The sequence below is a fragment of the Haliotis rubra genome, unplaced genomic scaffold (genome assembly GCF_003918875.1).
Source record: "Haliotis rubra isolate DU_JTF1 unplaced genomic scaffold, ASM391887v1 Scf140, whole genome shotgun sequence".
Lineage (NCBI taxonomy): Eukaryota > Metazoa > Mollusca > Gastropoda > Lepetellida > Haliotidae > Haliotis > Haliotis rubra.
In genome coordinates, this window is record NW_025765337.1 from 1,780,926 (window position 1) to 1,803,047 (window position 22,122).

The window sequence follows — 22,122 nt, forward strand, 5'->3', positions numbered from 1 at the left end:
TCGTTACAAACTCAACCCCAGCGCGTGACGTATTTGTTACCTTCCCGGTATCACCATGAAAGTATCTATTAACGTCTCCGTGAACAGGCTATCGCTGTGCGGAGTTTTAACTCCTGCTATCACGATTGTCGTAATTTGAGTTTTGAGAATTTCTTTTGAAGGACTCGATGTAGAATAAGATAGAGAGAAATGTCCCTGTCTCTTAGCAGTGCCTGAGAGTATTTTTCAGGGAATATGGATACGAGTACATTATATCGTTTCTGACTGACCAAGGGGAGTAACTCTCGCCGGCTGTCATGCTCGTTTTAGTTTTATGTGATATATGTGATGACGAGATCTCTTTGAGTTTGAGAGCTAGGAGGCCGATTTGCTAAACCAGTCATGAAGGCCATCATCCAGAGAGTAATGAAAGCAAGCGTGACAGGTATTACCGTAAGAGCTCAGAATGGACATTGTCGAGTGGGCGTGTCCAGTTTTCGAACAGCGGTTATGATATTATGATTGTGATTTGTCGTGACTATTAACATGCCGAAGTCTTGGCAATGACACACTGGTGCAATGTGCGAAATAGTTTCCAAATTGTGCTAGCCAGACGGGCTAGCTATGCCTGTAAGTTACTAGCCCACAAAATTATTCACTGGCCCGAAATTTAAATGTAGACACGGGTTTTTCATCATTAAGCTGCTAATATGATGAACAATTTTTATCAGGCCATAAAATTGATTGATTTAAAAGTGTATTATAACTTAACAATTCAGAGAGAGTGATATACATGTATTTACAAAATGACCCCATGAAAATTCACTAGTCAGTCGAGCCAGTGACTGTGGAGATTTACTGGCCCAACTGGATTTTTACTAGGTGCCAACACTGTTATCAAGTGAGTGTTAACCATGTTAACAGTATTATCATCTACACCGAAACATTGCATATGTAGCAGGGTGTGGAGTCATCCCACAGATGCCATCCTTACCTTGTCAGTGTAGCAGGGTGTGGAGTCATTCCACAGATGCCATCCTTACCTTGTCAGTGTAGCAGGGTGTGGAGTCATCCCACAGATGCCATCCTTACCTTGTCAGTGTAGCAGGGTGTGGAGTCATTCCACAGATGCCATCCTTACCTTGTCAGTGTAGCAGGGTGTGGAGTCATCCCACAGATGCCATCCTTACCTTGTCAGTGTAGCAGGGTGTGGAGTCATCCCACAGATGCCATCCTTACCTTGTCAGTGTAGCAGGGTGTGGAGTCATCCCACAGATGCCATCCTTACCTTGTCAGTGTAGCAGGGTGTGGAGTCATCCCACAGATGCCATCCTTACCTTGTCAGTGTAGCAGGGTGTGGAGTCATCCCACAGATGCCATCCTTACCTTGTCAGTGTAGCAGGGTGTGGAGTCATCCCACAGATGCCATCCTTACCTTGTCAGTGTAGCAGGGTGTGGAGTCATCCCACAGATGCCATCCTTACCTTGTCAGTGTAGCAGGGTGTGGAGTCATCCCACAGATGACATCCTTACCTTGTCAGTGTAGCAGGGTGTGTGGAGTCATCCCACAGATGACATCCTTACCTTGTCAGTGTAGCAGGGTGTGGAGTCATCCCACAGATGCCATCCTTACCTTGTCAGTGTAGCAGGGTGTGGAGTCATTCCACAGATGCCATCCTTACCTTGTCAGTGTAGCAGGGTGTGGAGTCATCCCACAGATGCCATCCTTACCTTGTCAGTGTAGCAGGGTGTGGAGTCATCCCACAGATGTCATCCTTACCTTGTCAGTGTAGCAGGGTGTGGAGTCATCCCACAGATGCCATCCTTACCTTGTCAGTGTAGCAGGGTGTGGAGTCATCCCACAGATCATGTCCTTACCTTGTCAGTGTAGCAGGGTGTGGAGTCATCGCACAGATGACATCCTTACCATGTCAGTGTAGCAGGGTGTGGAGTCATCCCACAGATGCCATCCTTACCTTGTCAGTGTAGCAGGGTGTGGAGTCATTCCACAGATGACATCCTTACCTTGTCAGTGTAGCAGGGTGTGGTGTCATCCCACAGATGACATCCTTACCATGTTAGCTTGCTGACGGGGTTAACCGCTTTGGTCAAGTGGACAAGGCGTCTGATTTTGGATCAGAAGCTCTGTGGTTTGAATCCCAACACGAGACTCTGAAATATTATGGTCGTTACACATGTATTGTATATCCATAGAACTGTCTCCAAGTTGTTCAAGTGATAATTTGGTGAAATATCCTCTGACATCCCAATTTAAGGCAGAGTGGCCACTGAAAATGTAGCAGTAATGTACAAGTTTGTGTAAATTTCTGGTAAAGACCTTCTACTTCTGCTGATCAATAAGACCATTAAATGTTAAAGGTATAATTAGAACAGGATGGAGTATGATGTGAATATCGCATCCATACTTGAAGCCATTTATGTGTCCTGTGATGGTACAAAACACATTGAAATGGAGGGTTATGACCTTTAGGGTGCTGAATAAAATCAGTATTTAACAGATATTTAATATGATTTTTTAGGTTTGTATTTATCAGCTAGTTGAAAAAAATCCTCGTCTATTCCAGTTGGTGATGAAGTGGTTGGATCCATAGGAAGAGGCCTTTGTGTGCTGGTCGGAATCTCGAGATACGACACCCAGAAGGAGATGGAATACATGTCAGTCACTTTGATACACATAGATGTGAATTAACTTGATGTTTTCTGTTTCGTAGTGGCTAATTACAAGCGTTCTGTATGGCAGGACCCAGTGAAGTGTTCTGTATGTCTTGAGGTAGTGACTAGTGGCAAGTGTTCCATATGCCTTGAACTCGCGTGACAATTGTTCTGTATGTCTTGAGGTAGTGATTACTGACTAGTGTACAATATGTCTTGAGCTAGTGACAAATGTTCTGTATGTCTTGAGCTAGTGACAAATGTTCTGTATGTCTTGAGGTAGTGACAAATGTTCTGTATGTCTTGAGGTAGTGATTAGTGACAAGTGTTCCATATGTCTTGAGCTACTGACAATTGTTCTGTATGTCTTGAGGTAGTCACTAGTGACAAGTGTTCCGTATGTCATGAACTAGTTTTACAAATGTTCTGTATGTCTTGAGGTTGTGACTAGTGACAAGTGTTCCATATGCCCTGAGCTACTGACAATTGTTCTGTATGTCTTGAGTTAATGACTAGAGACAAGTGTTCCATATGCCTTGAGCTGGTGACAATTGTTCTGTATGTCTTTAATTCCCCACATGGGTATAATATGTAAAGCCCATTTCTGGTGTTCCCCGTCATAATATTGCTGGAATATTGGTAAAAGTTGCGTAAAACCATACTCACTCACTCACTCACTCATTGTATGTCTTGAGGTAGTGACTAGTGACAAATATTCTGTATGTCTTGAGGTCTTGAGCTAGTTTTACAGTGACTAGTGACAAATATTCTGTATGTCTTGAGGTAGTGATTAGTGACAAGTGTTCCTTCTGAGTCTAGGACAAGTGTTCTGTATGTCTTGAGGTAGTTTTACAAATGTTCTGTATGTCTTGAGGTAGTTAAGCTACAAATGTTCTGTATGTCTTGAGGTAGTGATTAATGTTCTGTATGTCTTGAGGTAGTGATTAGTGACAAGTGTTCCGTATGTCTTGAGCTAGTGACAAATGTTCTGTATGTCTTGAGGTAGTGATTAGTGACAAGTGTTCTGTATGTCTTGAGGTAGTGATTAGTGACAAGTGTTTAGTGTCTTGAGCTAGTGACAAATGTTCTGTATGTCTTGAGGTAGTGATTAGTGACAAGTGTTCCGTATGTCTTGAGCTAGTGACAATTGGTCTGTATGTCTTGAGGTAGTGATTAGTGATAAGTGTTCCATATGTCTTGAGCTAGTTTTACAATTGTTCTGTATGTCTTGAGGTAGTGATTAGTGACAAGTGTTCCGTATGTCTTGAGCTAGTGACAATTGTTCTGTATGTCTTGTAGTGATTAGTGATGTGTGGTCCAGCTTCATTATGTGTATTATTCAGCTGCTGACACAATTAAAATGCTGACACTGTGATCTATCTTGAATATATCCACTTACAGAGTTCGAAAGGTTCTGAACTTGCGTCTGTTTGATGATGACAGTGGAAAGCGCTGGGCCAAGAATGTAATGGACAAACAGTTTGAGGTGCTTTGTGTAAGCCAGGTGAGTTACTGTATGATATCCTTGGTAAGTTATGTTATTTACTGGTGAGCTGGTGTATGTCACTGTGTGTTGTGTGGTATCCAGGTGTGTTGTGTGATATCCAGGTGTTGTGTAATATCTATGAGTTGTGTGATATCCAGGTGTTGTGTAATATCTATGTGAGTTGTGTGATATCCAGGTGTGTTGTGTGATATCCAGGTGTTGTGTAATATCTATGAGTTGTGTGATATCCAGGGGTGTTGTGTGATATCCAGGTGTTGAGTATTGTGTGATATCCAGGTGTGTTGTGTAATATCTATGCGAGTTGTGTGATATCCAGGTGTATTGTGTGATATCCAGGGTGTTGTGTGATATCCAGGTGAGTTCTGTGATATCCAGGTGAGTTCTGTGATATCCAGGTGTTGTGTGATATCCAGGTGTATTGTGTGATATCCAGGTGTTGTGTAATATCTATGGGTGTTGTGTGATATCCAGGTGTATTGTGTGATATCCAGGTGTGTTGTGTGATATCCAGGTGTTGTGTGATATCCAGGTGTGTTGTGCAATTAGTGTTCTTGGTCAATTAGTCTGAAATTCAGTGAAAATGAGGCGGACAATGCAAATACACTGACATGCTACAACTTGTGTATCTGAGCAGTTCACCCTGTGTGTGACCCTGAAGGGGAACAAGCCGGACTTCCACGAGGCAATGGGCCCCGACCTGTCCCAGCAGATGTACCAAGAGTTCCTCAGGCAGCTGGGAGCTGCATATTCCCCCAACAAGATACAAGGTAGACACTAGACAATTCAAGTACATGGTCAGGTAGACAATGCAGGTACATGTTCACACAGATGATTCAAGTACATGGTCACAAAGGTGATTCAAGTACATGGTCACACAGATGATTCAAGTACATGGTCACAAAGGTGATTCAAGTACATGGTCACAAAGGTGATTCAAGTACATGGTTACAAACATGATTATAGTACAAGGTCACATAGACAATTGCGTTGTTTAACGCCACAGTAAGCAATATTCCAGCTATACATAGACGATTCAAGTACATGGTCTTGTAGATGATTCAAGTAAATGGTCACAGCATATTCACTGGTGCAGTGTGTGAAGTCAATACTTGTGTGTTTTGCTGACAACATGCTGCAGAAAGAGCAGTAAAACACCATGCTCACTCAGTCATTCAAGACACCTGTGAAGGTCCGGGTTAGAATATTGATCTTCAGTAACCCATGCTTGTCGTAAGAGGCGACTAACGGGATCGGGTGGTAAGGCTCGCTGACTTGGTTGACACATGTCATCGGTTCCCATTTGCGCAGATCGATGCTTATGCTGTTGATCACTGGATTATCATGTCCAGACTCGATTATTTACAGACCGCCGTCATATAGCTGGAATATTGCTGAGTGCGGCGTAAACTAAACTCACTCACTCACTACACTCTAGGGGTACTTGTCACTAGTAAAATGAGAATGTATGAAATGTAATAACACGTTGAGGTGGTCTACTGAATTCATGTCAGAAAGTCAGTAACCCATGCTTGTCATAGATCGATGTTCATGATGTTAATCACTGGATTGTCTGGTCCAGACACTATTATTTACATATGCCACCATATAGCTGGAATATTGCTGAGTGTGGCATTGACCAACAAACCATGGCAGAAAGTGCTCAGTGATGTAAGTGCTCCCTGCTGTACTTCCGAATATAAAAGACATAGAATATACCACCATATTTTCTTTCATATATTACGATATTCATAGAAGAGAGGGTCACAGAGTGCACTATTGCAGTGTAAAAGTAAACACACTCACTCAGTCATTCCTGCACTGGTGTGTTGCGAGGAGTTCCACACAGCACAATATTTACCGTCTGTCGGGATTCCTGGTTAAAACCCTTCACGAGCTGGCTTTGCTGGTCACCGGGTGACTTCAGAGGTCCGGGCTCAGTGACTCGGTTGATGACATAGATCACTGTCTACAATACCAGTCACTGGATAATCTGGTCCAGATTTACATTTACAGGCTGCCATGGTTTAGTTAGAATATTGGTTAGTGTGGAATAAATACAAATATAACAATCATATGATTTATTATTGTTTCCCATTAAACATACATGTACAGAAGCATGGCAGCTGATCAATCTAGTGTGTACTTCATTGTTGTATTTCAGATGGTAAATTTGGTGCCTACATGCAGGTGAATCTACAGAATGATGGCCCGGTGACCATACCACTGGAGTGTGTTCCAGCAGGACCAGTAAGTCTTTGGGGTCTCCAGATCGTCTTTTAAGTGTTGATATGCAGGGAATTTCAGATCACAGTTGTAAATCACATCTGATTGTTGCCAAACATACGTTATGTTTGTTACAGTTCAGTCTTTCAGCTAATTTATATAATCAGTTTGGTTACTTATCTATTCTTGAGCAAGAAAAATCATTTGTCAAATTCATTTTCATTGCTGCTCAGTCTGTTAACAATGGAATATTTCACACCGATATGACTTGGTTGACGCATGTCATCGGTTCCCAATTGGGCAGGTCTATGCTCATGCTGTTGATCACTGGGTTGTCTGGTCCAGACTCCCATTATTTACAGACCGCCGCCATATAGCTGGAATATTGCTGAGTGCGGCGTAAGACTAAACTCACTCACTCAACGACATGTGGAATGTCCTCAGATCTATGTTTAGCAGCAGCAGTGTCTAAGATATGATATCAGTTAGTTTACTCCATGTACTTTCAGAATTACACCACTCTCTTATGGAAATACTAGTGATTTACAGAAATACTCCACACTTACAAAGTTATTCCATGCACTTCCAGAACGATGTGAAGAAAGCTGACAAGCAAGCATCGAAGCAGTCACCCAGCAAGGTCAACTCTGATGAAGCTGCCGACTCCTCCCCATGTGAATCTCAGAGTTCCACAGCAGCATCCGGACTCACGTGATCTCCTCACTGTACTAGTTGTCTTGTTTGTACATAAACATTTTATACATGTGTGGAACTTTCTTATTAAGCATTTACAAACAACCAAAACAGACATTATACAATCAATATTTTAATCAACCTTTTTTCGGATAAAATACAATGTGCTGAAAATTTCATGTAATATCCATTCAACAAAATGTTACTCAATACTCTGAATTCCACACCAGTTCCATCCTGTACAAGAGGACTGGTCATCTATATATCACATTTGGAAAAGGTAAAGCACTAATGGTATTAGTCTCAACGAGAACTGCTCTACAAGCTATGCTTGTTGTACAGATTAATAGTATCCGGTATATTTCATCTAAACTTGGAACCCTATGGATGAAACCTCACAAGATAAACAAACTACAGACTGCATGCATGTTATCATGCTTACACTGTACTAATGTTGGTTCAAGGTCATACCTCTTACTTTAATGTTAGTAGAGGATGTCATCGAGAGATGACGCTACTCGCTCTCATACAGACAAATCTTAACTGTCTGCCACAACAGACTCCCTGAACATAAATGTTTAATCATGTTAATATCTGTTTTGTGAACTTTTGAAGGAAAAGGAACCATTACTTTTATGTTCATTTTCTCATAACAAATAATGTAGAAGGTACTATCGTCTTTATTGCAATGAGTGCAACGTTTCGATGTAGGTACTAACACCGTTATCAAGCAAGTGATCATCACTTACTGTAAACATACTTATTTTCGCGTGGTGCAATTTTCGCGGAATTGACAGTTTAGACTACATCGCGCGGTCAATTATTCGCGCAAACAGTAATTGCCGGAACTGCCAGCTGTCTCTTTGGCCGCCACTAATAGCAGTGAAAACAAACAGAGTGGCTAAACCTGTCAGGTGGCGTTTATTGCTTACTCACAGGAAATCCCTATCTGTGCGATATACCAGTACACAGTAATCCGTTTACTCACGGAAGTGATGAAAAACACATCAGTCTTATGTTCCGAATTCTGACGATTTGACGAATTAACTTATACTGTATATGAAGCTCTTTGTGATTTCAAACAAGCCGGGTTGTTGTGAATGAGATGATTGAGTGTTAGTGTTCATGATGTACTGGTGAATAAAATCTTAATGAATAAATAAAATACTGTTGTATTATTTCTTTCCGAGTCGTTTCACGGTAATCTGTTTTGTATCAAACCATCTGTCATGTGACCAATTTCCATGGCGGCCACAACACACATTGCTGTTTTCGCTAATTCGGTAATGGGATTTGGCTCATTATTTAATTATGTTTTGGGAAATAAAGTACTTGATAACGGTGTTAGTACCTACGCCACCAAACGACGCACTCATTGCAATGAACAACTTGATTATCAATAGAACTTTGTTTTCCTTCATCTTTACAACTTTTAAAATGCCTCTCAAAGAAGGTACCATCTGCAATACCAAATGCACTACCAGATAAACCATTCCTGTTAATCGAGAAAATACACAAGAATTAGAATCTATAAACAGATAACCAATCCTCTTTGTCAACGATACGAAAATCATAGGACGGTTTACACACCAAGACAGCGGTAGGAGGCACACACCACTAATGCAGCAAACATGAAAGGAAATATCAAACATTCATGAGCTTCTCAACTCATTACAGTACCTGGGATTTAGGAAACATACACCATACACAACAACTTATAAATACATGTTAGAGATCGAGTTGTTGTACAAACAAATACTTCTGAAAATACATGTGTATAAGTTAGTCATTTGGGAATTATTTACCACTTCCTCTGTGACACTCTCTTCTATGAAAAACGTACTATATGAAAGAAAATATGGTGGTATATTCTAGGTCTTATATATATGGAAGTACAGCAGGGAGCACTTACATCACTGAGCACTTTCTGCCATGGTTTGTTGCTTAATGCCACACTCAGCAATATTCCAGCTATATGGCGGCAGTCTGTAAATAATTGAGTCTGGACCAGACAAACCAGTGATCAACAGCATGAGCATCGATCTACACAATTGGGAACCAATGACATGTGTCAACCGAGTCAGCAAGCCTGACCACCCGATCCGTTAGTTGCCTCTTACAACAAGCATGGGTTACTGGAGGCACATTCTAACCCGGACCGTCACAGGTCGCCTAGAGTGTAGTGAATCACTGCATGGACAACTGAAACAAATCTGTACTTCAATGATTTCTTGCATGGAAGTTAAAAATAGTTTCCCTTGAGGCTGAAAGACACTGTCTATAGTCTGTTTGCAGTGAAAACGTACCGATGAATTTCACTTTGAACAAAAACGTAAATCAATAAAGTGAAATTAGAATGCGAATCCTCATGATTTTACCTTGCCAATTGTACATTTAAATCTCAGAATTTTATTCAACAGGATATAAGTTGTTTGACAAACGATCATAGTTTCAAATCGCTATTATTGGTTTGTATTACAAGGGGGTATGCACATTAAATGAAACACCGAGAACAAGCAGGGTTGGTCATCACGTACGCTCATCACGTACTGCACGTGCATTTGTATCACTGTTCCAATTACTGTGTTTACTCCCTTGTAATATAAACCAATAATAGCGATTTGAATCTATGATAGTCTGTTAAACAACTTTTATCCTAAGTTGAATAAAATTCTGAAATTTAAATGTTTAATTGGCAAGGTAAAATTAGGAGGATTCGCAATCTTAATTTCACTTTATTTGATTTACTTTTTTGTTTAAAGTGAAATTCATTGGTACGTTTTCACTGCAAACAGACTATAGTGAGCAGAACAGATTGCCTCAGAAAATAACACTGTTAAAAAACTGTCTGCTTGGGCTAGTGCTGATTTCAGCTTTTATTTTGGCCTTATTTCTTTGAGAGTCACTGGTTTCCCAACTGACGGTTTCCATTTACTGGCTGGACATAACTGCTTGGGCACATGCTTGCCCTTCCCAATGCTTATGTTTGGATACACTTGAACACATTTCACTTTAGCATCACTGTTACTGATTTGGGTACCTGAAAGAGATACTGACTGAGAAAACAGAGTGTTATTTTGCATGGAGCTCCCACAGTTGGCAACAATAGTATGGCCAGAAGTTTGAGTAGTACACTGTATGGAGCTTGAACCACTGGCTCCAATGACAGGAACAGCATTCTGGGATACAACACCATCTCTGAGTATAATCCCAGGTAGTTGCTGCACCTGCTGAGGCTGACAGATTATAGCAGGGTTGTTCATTGCAAAGGGGGAGGGAATGGTTGGGAGACGCATCTGTGGTTGTTGCCCCAGATACTGAGCTGGAACAGACAGAGTCGAATTTTGTATTGCCAAGTTTGGAACAAGAAGCTGTTGTTGTTGAATCCCCCCTTGCACAACAGTCGATCCTGGTAAAACTGGTCGCTGGACATGCTGGAGAACGTTCTGCATACCACCAGCTTGGTTGCTGCCAGACACACTTATAGGCAATGAATTGGACAGAGTCTGACCCTGTACATGCTGGAGAATGGTCTTCATACCACCAGCTTGGTTGCTGCCGGACACACTTATAGGCACTGAGTTGGACAGAGTCTGACCTTGCACATGCTGGAGAACGTTCTGCATACCACCAGCTTGGTTGCTGCCAGACACACTTATAGGCACTGAGTTGGACAGAGTCTGACCCTGCACATGCTGGAGAACGTTCTGCATACCACCAGCTTGGTTGCTGCCAGACACACTTATAGGCACTGAATTGGACAGAGTCTGACCCTGCATATGCTGGAGAACGTTCTGCATACCACCAGCTTGGTTGCTGCCAGACACACTTATAGGCACTGAATTGGACAGAGTCTGACCCTGCATATGCTGGAGAACGTTCTGCATACCACCAGCTTGGTTGCTGCCAGACACACTTATAGGCACTGAATTGGACAGAGTCTGACCCTGCATATGCTGGAGAACGTTCTGCATACCACCAGCTTGGTTGCTGCCAGACACACTTATAGGCACTGAATTGGACAGAGTCTGACCCTGCACATGCTGGAGAACGTTCTGCATACCACCAGCTTGGTTGCTGCCAGACACACTTATTGGCACTGAATTGGACAGAGTCTGACCCTGCACATGCTGGAGAACGTTCTGCATACCACCAGCTTGGTTGCTGCCGGACACACTTATAGGCACTGAATTGGACAGAGTCTGACCCCCTGACATCACTTGCGAAATAAATCCACTCTGAGCAGGTGGCTGCAGCAGACGGATCTGCTGCATTCCAGGGATCACCTGAGATGAAGTAAGTGCACTTGAGGTGAAGACATTGTTGGAAGGATTGGGCATGCTTGCCATGGATACTTTTGGGTTTTGTACAAGGGAATTAGAAAAAGAACTGGTCTGTGTAGGATCAGACGGTCTGGCGTCAGGTGGGGCTGCTACCGGAGCCGTCAAAGGCACTTCCAACTTGTTGTCAGGAGAGTACCCTGGCACCATCACAGTTGCTGTCTTCCCATTTGCTAATGCCACCACAATAGGAATTGCCTTTCCTGAGTTGGTAGTGCTAGGAACTTTGGAACAGTCCACAGATTTCATGACAGGCTGTATAGCACATGGAGCCACTTGTGACTGAGTGTTGGGACATTTTGATTTCAAAGACATAATTGCCTTTGCCTGATTTTGAGAAGTTATTTTAGTGGCTAATGTTCGTTTTCTTTGTGGTGGTGCTTCTTCTTCACTGTGAAAAAAATTCAGCTTCCTGCCAGTGTAAATCTTTGTTTTTGTTTTGGAAGGGAACACTATACCATGTGGAATATCTCGTAGTGAGAGCTCTTCTAAGGTACAGCCAGATACACTAATCACACCACTGAAAGGTTTATCACTTGATGGAATATCAGTCTTGTTACTTTTCATTCCAGTTGTTGTAAATATATCATCCCCAGAAACATTCAGTGAGGTCCCCTTACCATGAGGCAAATGATTCTTGATATCCTTAAGATCAATGACAAGATATTCTTCATCATCTTCATCTGACATGTTCAATTCTTTCAGTTTCTTTGCCATTGAATCTCTGTGAAAATCTCCTGAGTCTCCAGATTTCCTCTTTGCAGAATCCACTTGACGAAAGACTGATTTATCTGTCTTCTCATTACAATTCTCTGTTCGCTCGTCACCATGCTCCTTAGTCTGTTGGTAATAGGGTTCTTGGCACCCTTCTGTGTTTTCTACTGAATCATCATGATCAAGAGCTTGGCACTTGCGGAAATATTCCTTCATTCTCTTACTTGCGCAATCTTGTGATGGCTCAGAAACGTTTGTACTCAAGCTAACAACATTCTGAATCTGAAGCTGTGTTTTGGGAATAATTTCTCGAATCCTACCCCGTTTGCTTGGCCAAATAACTTTCTGCCTACCTTTGCGCTTTGATTTCTCCAGTGATGAATCACACTTGTTATGAGCTGCTGGAGAACAGGAAGTGCCTGCCAGAGAGAGCGAAGATACATTCATGTTGGCAGCAGCAATAACATGTCCATTTGGAGAAAGAATAATCTGATGTCCTGATGCTATCTGTGGCTGATTAACCATAACAGGCCGAGTTGAAGGACATGGTCCTGGAACTGTATTTATAGGATATTTGACCAGAGTAGGGATTTGTTTTGGAATGTCATTATTTAACATATTACTTTTCTTACGCATGTCAGTATTCTCTGCTGTTTGAGTATCTTTGTCTCCTCTGGATATTTTACTTGAGGTATCCAAAACCAATGGCCCAGCGCCGTCTGCTGGAGACACAGGAAAGATTGCATAGTTTCCTTGATCATCAATCTGCCTCAGGAAAACTGGTACTCGCTTGCTATCATCAGGTTCCGTTATATTCTTACGCAATAAACTGTCCTCTGCCTTCTGATGGTCCTGACAGTCAGAAATTGTTTTATCAAGAGGTTTAACAGTCTTATGACACTCCATGCTGCTGATTTCAGACTTGACACCATTGAAACCTTGATTATGTTCAACATGTTCAGTTGGTAAACGCCTCCAGTCACTAACTAAATCCTGCAATACGCCAGATTCCTCTGCCTGTGAACTCCCAGATCTGTTTTCAAAAATGTTTTTGTGATTGTTTTCAACATGTTTTTCATTGACATATAATCTCATTGGCCTCAAATCTGTGTATGTATCTGTCAGGAAAAGGGAACCATTTGTTTCAGTTGAATCCTCCTTCCTATGCATAACCCTTTCACATACGGAACTGGTTGCCTCGTAACTGGTATCAATTGGTTCTGACTTTACCTGCACTTTTTCAAGATTTCCTAATCCTGTCCCTTCGCTGGAAATATTTTCTGTCGGAGAAAGTGGTTCTGATTTAACGTACATTAATTCATTCCCACATGAGTTATCTCCCTGGAATTTCCTCTTTGGGGATTGACAGTTTACATCCCTTGAATGTGATATACCAGACTGGCTGGATTTGTTTCCACTTACACATTTTTTATTATCCAAGATACCAAAGTCTTGACCACATGTTTCCACAAACTGGTTCAAATGTTTCATACCAAGTTTTCTAAGAGTTTCAGCTAGAATCTGAATATCAGCCGGATTGTGGAAACTTTCCCCATAAATAAACCTTATCAACAAGCCAAGAGAATGACCGCAAACGTTGTTCAGTCTGATTTTCTTCAGACTTCCTCTCTCGCACAACAATCCATAGAACGACTCACAAGCCGCCACCATCACTGAAGCGTGAACTTTGAACTCCGCTTGATCGTGTGACATTAGTACAAGATCACAAAGAATACCCTGAGTTTGAAGTTCCCGAAGCCTCTCAAACGCCTGTAGTTGATATTTGATGTGTTTAGAAGCCATCGTAACTTTGTAGGATCACGATTCGCGGAGTCCGATCGCCCAACATAGCAGCAACTTCCCCATTTCGTTTTTCATACCAATCTGGTGACGACACACGTACACACTAGTGGATTGGCCGTTATGGTACACCGTGAGTTAACTTACCCAATCAAGATATCGTTTAGTTTGTCAAGATGCGATTGGCTTTATTTCTTTAACCAATGGCATCAACAGTAAGAAACAGCCACGGCGTGCCCGTGAAAATATAACTATCACGACATAGCACTTTTACACCATGGCCAAATTACTCTTTTTGTGCCTGAAAAATATACAGGCACTGCAACTTTTTCTGCTGTCGGCAATCAGAATACGCTGCGCGCGACTTTACACAATAAGCCAATCAAATCGTTCGTAACAAAATCTATGTTGATGGGCGTGGCGACCTATAAGCCAGTTGTTTACTTCCGGGTTACAAACACATCTCGGGTGTAACTGCATCGGAGGACAGGGAATATCTTAACTATGATCAGATGTGACAGATAGATGCATTTAAACATTGCCGACATAAAAGCAGATGATGTGGGCGTATAATATACTGAAGACACTAATATGGACGTCATTGACGTGATACAAGATGTGCTGTGTTTATCCCTTTTCGGAACCGAACTGCTGGACATGGCGGACGATCTCTCCCATTTGTTGTACTCCTTTGCTAATTACTCCAATCACTATGCAATCATCACCGTTCTGTTGTGCTTCGTGGCAACGGCTGTGCTCATATTAAGGTAAGCTGCTTTGATGTTCTCTTTGACCTCACGCACTAAGAGGTGCAGTGTAGAATTTACAATTTACACATGTTTATCATACTAGTTTGGTTGTGTCGACCTCACAGTTAAAGGGCAAGTGTACACGAATAAATCACATTTATTCTTATGTGAATCAAAGTGAACTGTTTTAATTAGTTAATACCAATGTTTGAAAATATACACTCATTTTTCTTACAATGTAAGTATAACCCTCAAAATAAGTGCTGAAATGTTATGCCAATCTGAGGTATTTGTTTGCCAAGTTAAACAGGCCTGAGTTACCGCCCTTTGATTATGACGTAATTGGTGCCACTTGATTTTAAACTGGTCTCCTGTCTAGTCCCAAATCAAAAGATAATAATACTGATATTAATCACGTGAAAAAAGGTTTGTGAAAATACGAAAGAAGCGTAAGAACAGAAAATGTAAGCAGAAGGACGGATTGATCGTGTGTATTTTCATTCATAACCACGCCTCAGTGAAAATACCAAATATGTATAACAATGTTGACGTCCGTATGACATCACTATCGGGAATTAAGCGACTTTTTCAAAATGGCGTGTTCACTGACACGAGTACGCCGGAGTTTTCGAAGCAATGTATATGCATAAATGTTACATGAAAGTAGTCCGAAAATTCTGTCAGTCTGCTGGTTGTTATTTTCTTTTTGTTTTCATTGTGACCAAGGGAAATAGTCAGAAATTAAGAGAAGTACCGTCATCGTTGTGCGTGAGTTTGCGTCAGTTATGTCGTCATGCTTTCAAAAACTATAATATGTTGTGATGAATCTAGAAAATCATTGGAATACACCTGTTTATTTAACTATCGCTTGCTACGATAACTTTCCCATGCATGTTCTAAAACTAGTGAGCAATTGTATGCAACAAGTAGGCGAAAGGATACACAGTGTAAAATCTGAGATTGGCTTTGTATACATTTCAAACAAGTATTCTTTCACAGCGCGGCATCTCATATCCTCGATATATTTCGTTAGATTTCACTGAAACACTTCGTACTGGTGACAGAGTCCATTTGTCAGTTTATGTTGAACTGTATGAGGAATTCAGGGATTTATGTAAGGAAGATGGTGTTGAATTATACTATTAATTTTATGGACGAAACATAACCGACATACATGTGACGTGATTTTAGAAACACTATGTAATACAGCTTAAAATTCACTTTGACGTTTATGCGTATTTTCCAAAACATTCTCAGCGATTCTCGGTTCATCGATAATGTTTAAGAACGAGCATTGGTGATTCGATCATACAACAACAAAACTACCGCTGATCACAATGATCACGTCTTTTTTAAATTCAATTCTCCCAGTAAAATTTGACATTTGAATTAAGACATACCATAAATTACGTAAAAACGCAGTGAATGGTGATTTAGAATGTGTCAAAACATAGTCAGCTGACGGCCAAGCAACAGGTGGATTAAAACAGTAGCCTGCGCGCTCGAGACACAAGAACCACACCTATACCTGCACCACGTGAAATGGGTCTAATAAGGTCTGACGACGTCATTCGTTTATCGTTTGGGCACCAATGGCGTCATTTCCAAGGGCATTTAAGCTTGGGGTATGATTGTATGCATGCACTATGAACTTGAAGTATGGACTCATGAAGCATGGATCAATATATATTTGGGGGTCAGTGTTCATGAAGCATGAATATATTGATGGATATCAAAGTTCAAGAAATGGACATTTTCCCTGTGTTGTGTTTTGTCATGATTTATTTGATTCCTTGATCAGTATATGGGATGACTATGAGTGACTACAGTTAACATTGTGTGCCAGATTCAACAATGACTTCCCACACTTCCCGATTCTGCCACCATCGCCGCCTAACAGCGCGATACAGACGTCCATGAAGGGCTGTACAAACCCATTCTCCATCCTGCTCCAAGATGCTGCCATAACAACCCTGAAAGGTATGAAAACATCCTTGTTCTTGTAGAAGTGAAAATACCATTTCTGGCTAATGAATCAGGCTTCTAGATAAAAAATAGCTGTATGACAGATTTACTTGGAAGTACCATACATACAGTCATAGACAATGAGAAGTGACTTAACCACTATAATCTTAAGTCTGGATATACACGTCTTTTTGTAAGCTTTGCTGATAACAGTGGGACTTCCTGATTAAACAGGGACTTATCTGGACCTGATCAGAGGCTGATGTTGAAGTGTACATTGTGTGTGGAAGTCCATTATGGTGTACCTAATACTGGTTGTCTAAAGTTTGGGTATGAACCAATTTGTGTTGTAACACAAGTTCAGGCAAGTTAGACCCAGACATACCTACTGTGTTATTTTCATGATTTGGTTTATTGTCTGTGGAAATACTTGCTTGTGCATGTTGAAATACTTGCTTGTGCATGTTGAAATACTTGCTTGTGCATGTTGAAATCAATGTAAGTTAGTTGTCTGTGATGATGTTTGCAACTGTCATCCTCTTTTTCATGACTCTTCCACTATCATCTGAACTCTGATTGTAATGTGCAGGTGGATTTTCACTGTCGGTTTCATCTCTGACCGAGGGACACTTGTCAGTGTTTTGGGGCACCAGTATCAATACTGTCCATGAAGTACTTCAGTGGTCACCTGAGGCAATACTGAAAGACTTGAGCGATGGTCAGCTCCTTCAAGGGAATGAAAGTCTTCATTCTCAGCATAACATCAGGTAGACATCTGGTGCTGATCCATGGAGTTGTTGTTCATTTTAGTTTAATTGTTACATTACATTTTGGATGAAAATACTTGTACAGGGAGCTAGTGTCAAGCCAATGCAAATAATCTCTATCTGTGCCTTTGCATTCTGTTAGAAGAGTGATTTTTGCATTCATAATTAGCTAATATTCAATTACCATAGTGACCATATTTAGAGCCCTGGGCCTAGATTTTTGAAGCACTCTTAACGCTAAGATAGTCGTAAGTGCCATACATTAACATTAACTTATGACTATCTTAGCGTAAGAGAGCTTCGAAAATCTAGGCCCTGTTCCAGTAAAGGCTCCCTCAAACTTGTACATATTTATTTTGCATTTGATATCATTGATGTAGGACTAGCAGTAAATATTTCTTCCATGTCAGACTGGAGAAGCAAAACAACTTCCAGTTCCGGTGTCCGGGGGACATCAGTGAGCTGACCCTGGGACACCCCCTCGCCAGAGATATCCGTGTGTGGTGATAGCAGCGACCTCTGGTGGTAACCCTGGAACCCCGGCTGTGGTGAGACAGTAGAATTCTACATGTATTTATTTCTTCATCAGTTATTGCTTTGTTGCGAATGATAAACTTGAATATGTTTGGAGATTTTTTCCAGAGAAAAGTTCATGAAATGCCATATTTCATTTTTTCCTGTTTTGAAAACATGATTTTATATTTTAGTTCTGTTTAACCCAAACGTACAAAGAGCATGAGTAGTATCCTGTTTAGTGAAGTATTAGTTCCCAGTAATCTATGCTGGATGTAAGGGTTGATGACCATAGGCCGGGAGGCTCAGTAGTTACAATCTCTTTTCTCTGTAACACATTTTGTTCTGTTGCATGTTTCCAGTTGACACATCGCTCACTGATGTAAACATTAAGATTCAGAAGTTTCCAGTGTGTAAGTGCTGTAGGCAGAAATATATGTCTAACACAAATGATGGCAAGTCTGTGACAATGTCCTTCACAGGTGGCCAGTTTTACAATGCTGCATCTGCGTGACTCAGTGGTGACGATGGAGTCACAGATGGTGGGGCAGTACCTCAAACTCAGTGATGGCCGAGTCTTCAGTTTGCAGGTAAATATTCTCAGCTCCATGAGTTGGGCTTACAGTGTGTTCCAGTATATATACCCACAATCTGGCATTCCCAGGGGACACAACTCTGCACATGTAACTGCGGCACCTTATATGACTGTGCCACCTGTACGTCCACACTCATCATTAACAGAACAGACAACTACAAGGACTGTCAGTTCGGAATCAGCGGGATGTGCCTTTGTAGGGCGTCTAACTGCAGAATTGTGTCCAACCGTTATCACTCCACACCAGTACAAGCAGACACAGACATGAACACACGTCACTATGTGGCGTCATTGTATTTCACCTTCACCTTATCTCCATATATGTTCTCACCTGTCTCAATGTTTAGAACTCTGTGAAATCATTTTCTGAATGGAATTATGATCTACTTATGTTTACAATCAATAACCATATTGCTTGCATGTGAGAGACGAAAGAAGAGAAAATATATTGAATGTTGATAATGCATCATCTGCTAGGCTGGTACCTCTCTGCACATGGAAGTGGGGTGGCTGGGTAAATCTCTTAAGAAACAGAGAGCATGTTGGTGAACTGGGGCGGTCAAGTATGACAGGATGTTTCTGGAATATGTCATGTAATATAAAAGAAGAACACTCCCTTTCAGTGCTAAATTAAGTGCCTAAATCAGTATAAATTCAAACAGCATATGATATTCAGTTTGTATGGCCTGAAATGCTTGGAGGGAACATGTTGAAAGTTGTTTGATAATTTGATAACTTTTAACGTGTGTCTCTGGTTTCCCTGTCATTTACTTCTCTGATACATATTTACTCAAACCAAAACTTTCATTTGATCACACATGAATATTTTATTTTCAGGCTTTGTATCTGGCAACAGACAATGAGAACCTCTCACCTCAAACTAGTTCAACGACTAGATCACAGGCTAGTTCACAGGCTAGTTCACCGACTAGATCACAGGCTAGCTCACAGGCTAGTTCATCGACTAGATCACAAGCTAGTTCACCGACTAGATCACAGGCTAGCTCACAGGCTAGCTCACTAGCTAGATCACAGGCTAGCTCACAGACTAGATCACCGGACCAGCTCACAGGCTAGTTCACCGACTAGATCACAGGCTAGTTCACCGACTAGATCACAGGCTAGCTCACAGGCTAGTTCACCGACTAGATCACAGGCTAGCTCACAGGCTAGTTCACAGACTAGATCTCAGGCTAGTTCACCGACTAGATCTCAGGCTAGCTCAGATAAGGAGCGGGTATCCAGTTCACAAGGAGACACAGGACCTACCCCTTCAGTGGAGCCATGTGCAAGTTGTGAGACAGGGATGTCTGAAAGTTTGGATGGGTCTGTCCATGAAGAAGAGACAAGACTCTGTGATAAATGTGACCACTTGAGACCTTGTGGAAATAAACCTATTTGTAGTTGTTACACTAGTAGTACAGAGGTGCAGTCAGTGCTTGTGTCTAGTTCCAGTGATGGGGACATGGAATCTGCCAAAACTCACGTCAGGCAGTGGCAATCAGGAAATGGCTCCAATATTGAACCCAGACTTAATGCGGAATTGTTGACAGAACCGATCAAGAATGATCACACCACAGTAACGTCTTCAACATCGGCCATGGATGAGGACATCGGCCATGAATGTGTAGTTTGCCAAATGAACCCAATCTCCCACGTGATCCTGCCTTGTCGTCACGCATGTGCATGTAGTATGTGCTTCAAGAAGATCGACCGATGTCCAATGTGTCGTGGGTTCATTGAGACATACTTTACCATGTTTGATGACGGGCAGTCCGAGGAGGTGAACACAGAGCAGGATGAAGTCAGGAATGATCAGACTGGTTTTGTGGCTTGGATCGAGAACATGAACGACAGGCTGAATGAGTACCTTGGATTTACCTAGTTACCTAGAGCTGACTTGTTGCAAGGTATCCTCATATGTTAGACTTTCTATGAGGTGACATGTTGCAATCTGAACCCAGTATGGCGACTCACTCTATATGTGTTGTTACCATCTAGTCTGTGTGGGATGATCCACAACAGACCACAGGCCCTCGTGTCTTTGCGAAGATTAAAGATTAATAAAATATTGTTTTTGAGATGACCCCCGACTCGAAATGCTTCACAGTACAATACATTATGACAAGGCCGGACACTTCGGTGCACCCTACCCCGCCTGCTTTGCCAATCGCTACGCTACCATCGCATGCAATCGATTAGAACTTAATGTAAACATAATCATGGATGATTGGCCTATCGAGCACCACTCATGACACCTACCAATTCTTTATTGTTATTTCTGCAAGTTGATTGAAACCCGATTTTGCACCTAAGTGTCCGGCCTTGTCATAATGTATTGTACTGTGAAGCATTTCAAGTCTGGGGGTCATCTCAAATTTTTATATATTTTTCATAAATCTTTAATCCTCGCAAAGACACGAGGGCCTGTGCACCAGACAAGACTCAGAAGGATATCAGAAAATGGTACACTGGAAGTGGCTTCACTTTCTAAAATAGGTTTTGAAAAATAATATTTAAATTCTGGGATCAGCTGTTGTCCCATCACTGTGTTCAAACTTTGTGTTATAAGTTAATCAATCCTGGGCTCATTTTATACCTCTTCAGAATCAATGTTTTGATGAACTGCTCTGCTTTGTTCATTTGTCTCCATTGCCAATAATATTTGCAAATGGCAGACAAGTTCAGGTTTTAGGTGTGAGTAGCTTCCATAGTTGCTGTCCAGTGATCTCAGCTTTTTGTTTTGTTTGTAGCAACCCATGCTTGTCATAAGAGGCGACTAACGGGATTGGGTGGTCAGGCTCACTACTCGGTTGACATGTCATCATATCCCAATTGCATAGATTGATGCACATGCTGTTGATCACTGGATTGTCTGGTCCAGACTGGATTATTTACAGATCGCCGCCATATAGCTGGAATATCGCTGAGTGTGGCATAAAACTAAACTTACTCACTCACTCACTTGTTCTATTTGGGGGTTGTCCTGAAAATGCACTGGGATACACAATGTCATATTCCTTCCACCTGCTGCTACATTTTATTCATGGCTGTAGAGTGTTTTATGATATTCTGTCAGTCATCTGGTTTAACATATTCAGATATGTCTGTGCAACAAGCAGAAGGCTGCCAAACTAGTGAATACCTACCGTACAAACAAATCTGTAAACCATGCGAAACGCAACAAATGGTTATATTAGACAAGATTTACTATGTTTGATTCACTTGAAAACTTGCCTGATTCTTGTCAGTACATTGCATACTTTATGGGGATGGTCTGTCTCTTTGTAATTCATAGCCTTTGGCCTGATACTAGTATTCATGAAATAGGTTTCATGTTGCTGTGTACACAGGACTAGGAAGAGAACCTTGCAGCAGACATTGTCTGAATTATTTGTCAGGTTAGTTATTGTTTTGTTATACAGTGTCAGTTGTGAACCTCACAGCTTTAGCAGATTAGAAAATATCTTCTGAAGATTATTGAAGAAACCTACATACATGAACAGTGGTTCCATCATGAATAGATATGTCTTCATTAGTTTCAAATGGTCAGAACATCTAATATATTTATCTATTTATTGGCTCTTTCCATTTTTAAATACTG

General features: G+C 41.3%; 3 protein-coding genes across 3 annotated transcripts; 2 read left to right on the top strand and 1 right to left on the bottom strand.

Moving 5' to 3' along the window:
* Nucleotides 1-90: 90 nt before the first annotated feature.
* Nucleotides 91-7,147, top strand: LOC124268863 (D-aminoacyl-tRNA deacylase-like). The gene is made up of 6 exons (XM_046703890.1): nucleotides 91-424; nucleotides 2,565-2,655; nucleotides 4,054-4,156; nucleotides 4,794-4,926; nucleotides 6,321-6,406; nucleotides 6,972-7,147. The coding sequence occupies exons 1-6, from the start codon at nucleotides 382-384 to the stop codon at nucleotides 7,095-7,097; spliced, it is 582 nt and encodes a 193-aa protein (XP_046559846.1). The 5' UTR covers nucleotides 91-381; the 3' UTR covers nucleotides 7,098-7,147.
* A 2,777-nt stretch (nucleotides 7,148-9,924) lies between these two features.
* On the bottom strand, nucleotides 9,925-14,169 carry LOC124268864. The gene has a single exon (XM_046703891.1). It carries the CDS (start codon nucleotides 13,930-13,932, stop codon nucleotides 9,952-9,954), a length of 3,981 nt encoding a protein of 1,326 aa, XP_046559847.1. The 5' UTR covers nucleotides 13,933-14,169; the 3' UTR covers nucleotides 9,925-9,951.
* Nucleotides 14,170-14,356: 187 nt separating this feature from the next.
* LOC124268886 (cell growth regulator with RING finger domain protein 1-like) lies at nucleotides 14,357-20,623 on the top strand. Its single transcript, XM_046703910.1, has 7 exons — nucleotides 14,357-14,696; nucleotides 16,525-16,658; nucleotides 17,233-17,410; nucleotides 17,871-17,958; nucleotides 18,406-18,513; nucleotides 19,356-19,594; nucleotides 19,644-20,623. Exons 1-7 carry the CDS (start codon nucleotides 14,521-14,523, stop codon nucleotides 20,401-20,403), a joined length of 1,683 nt encoding a protein of 560 aa, XP_046559866.1. The 5' UTR covers nucleotides 14,357-14,520; the 3' UTR covers nucleotides 20,404-20,623.
* Nucleotides 20,624-22,122: the final 1,499 nt, after the last annotated feature.

Excerpts from the sequence above, each read along its gene's own strand:
- LOC124268864 (XM_046703891.1), bottom strand. The coding sequence starts at position 13,932 with ATGGCTTCTAAACACATCAAATATCAACTACAGGCGTTTGAGAGGCTT.
- LOC124268886 (XM_046703910.1), top strand. The coding sequence starts at position 14,521 with ATGGACGTCATTGACGTGATACAAGATGTGCTGTGTTTATCCCTTTTC. Across the intron at positions 17,411-17,870 it reads CATTCTCAGCATAACATCAG|AGCTGACCCTGGGACACCCC; the intron begins GTAGACATCTGG and ends GGGACATCAGTG. Across the intron at positions 17,959-18,405 it reads ACCCTGGAACCCCGGCTGTG|GTGGCCAGTTTTACAATGCT; the intron begins GTGAGACAGTAG and ends TGTCCTTCACAG.
- LOC124268863 (XM_046703890.1), top strand. The coding sequence starts at position 382 with ATGAAGGCCATCATCCAGAGAGTAATGAAAGCAAGCGTGACAG. Across the intron at positions 2,656-4,053 it reads CAGAAGGAGATGGAATACAT|AGTTCGAAAGGTTCTGAACT; the intron begins GTCAGTCACTTT and ends ATCCACTTACAG. Across the intron at positions 4,157-4,793 it reads AGGTGCTTTGTGTAAGCCAG|TTCACCCTGTGTGTGACCCT; the intron begins GTGAGTTACTGT and ends GTATCTGAGCAG.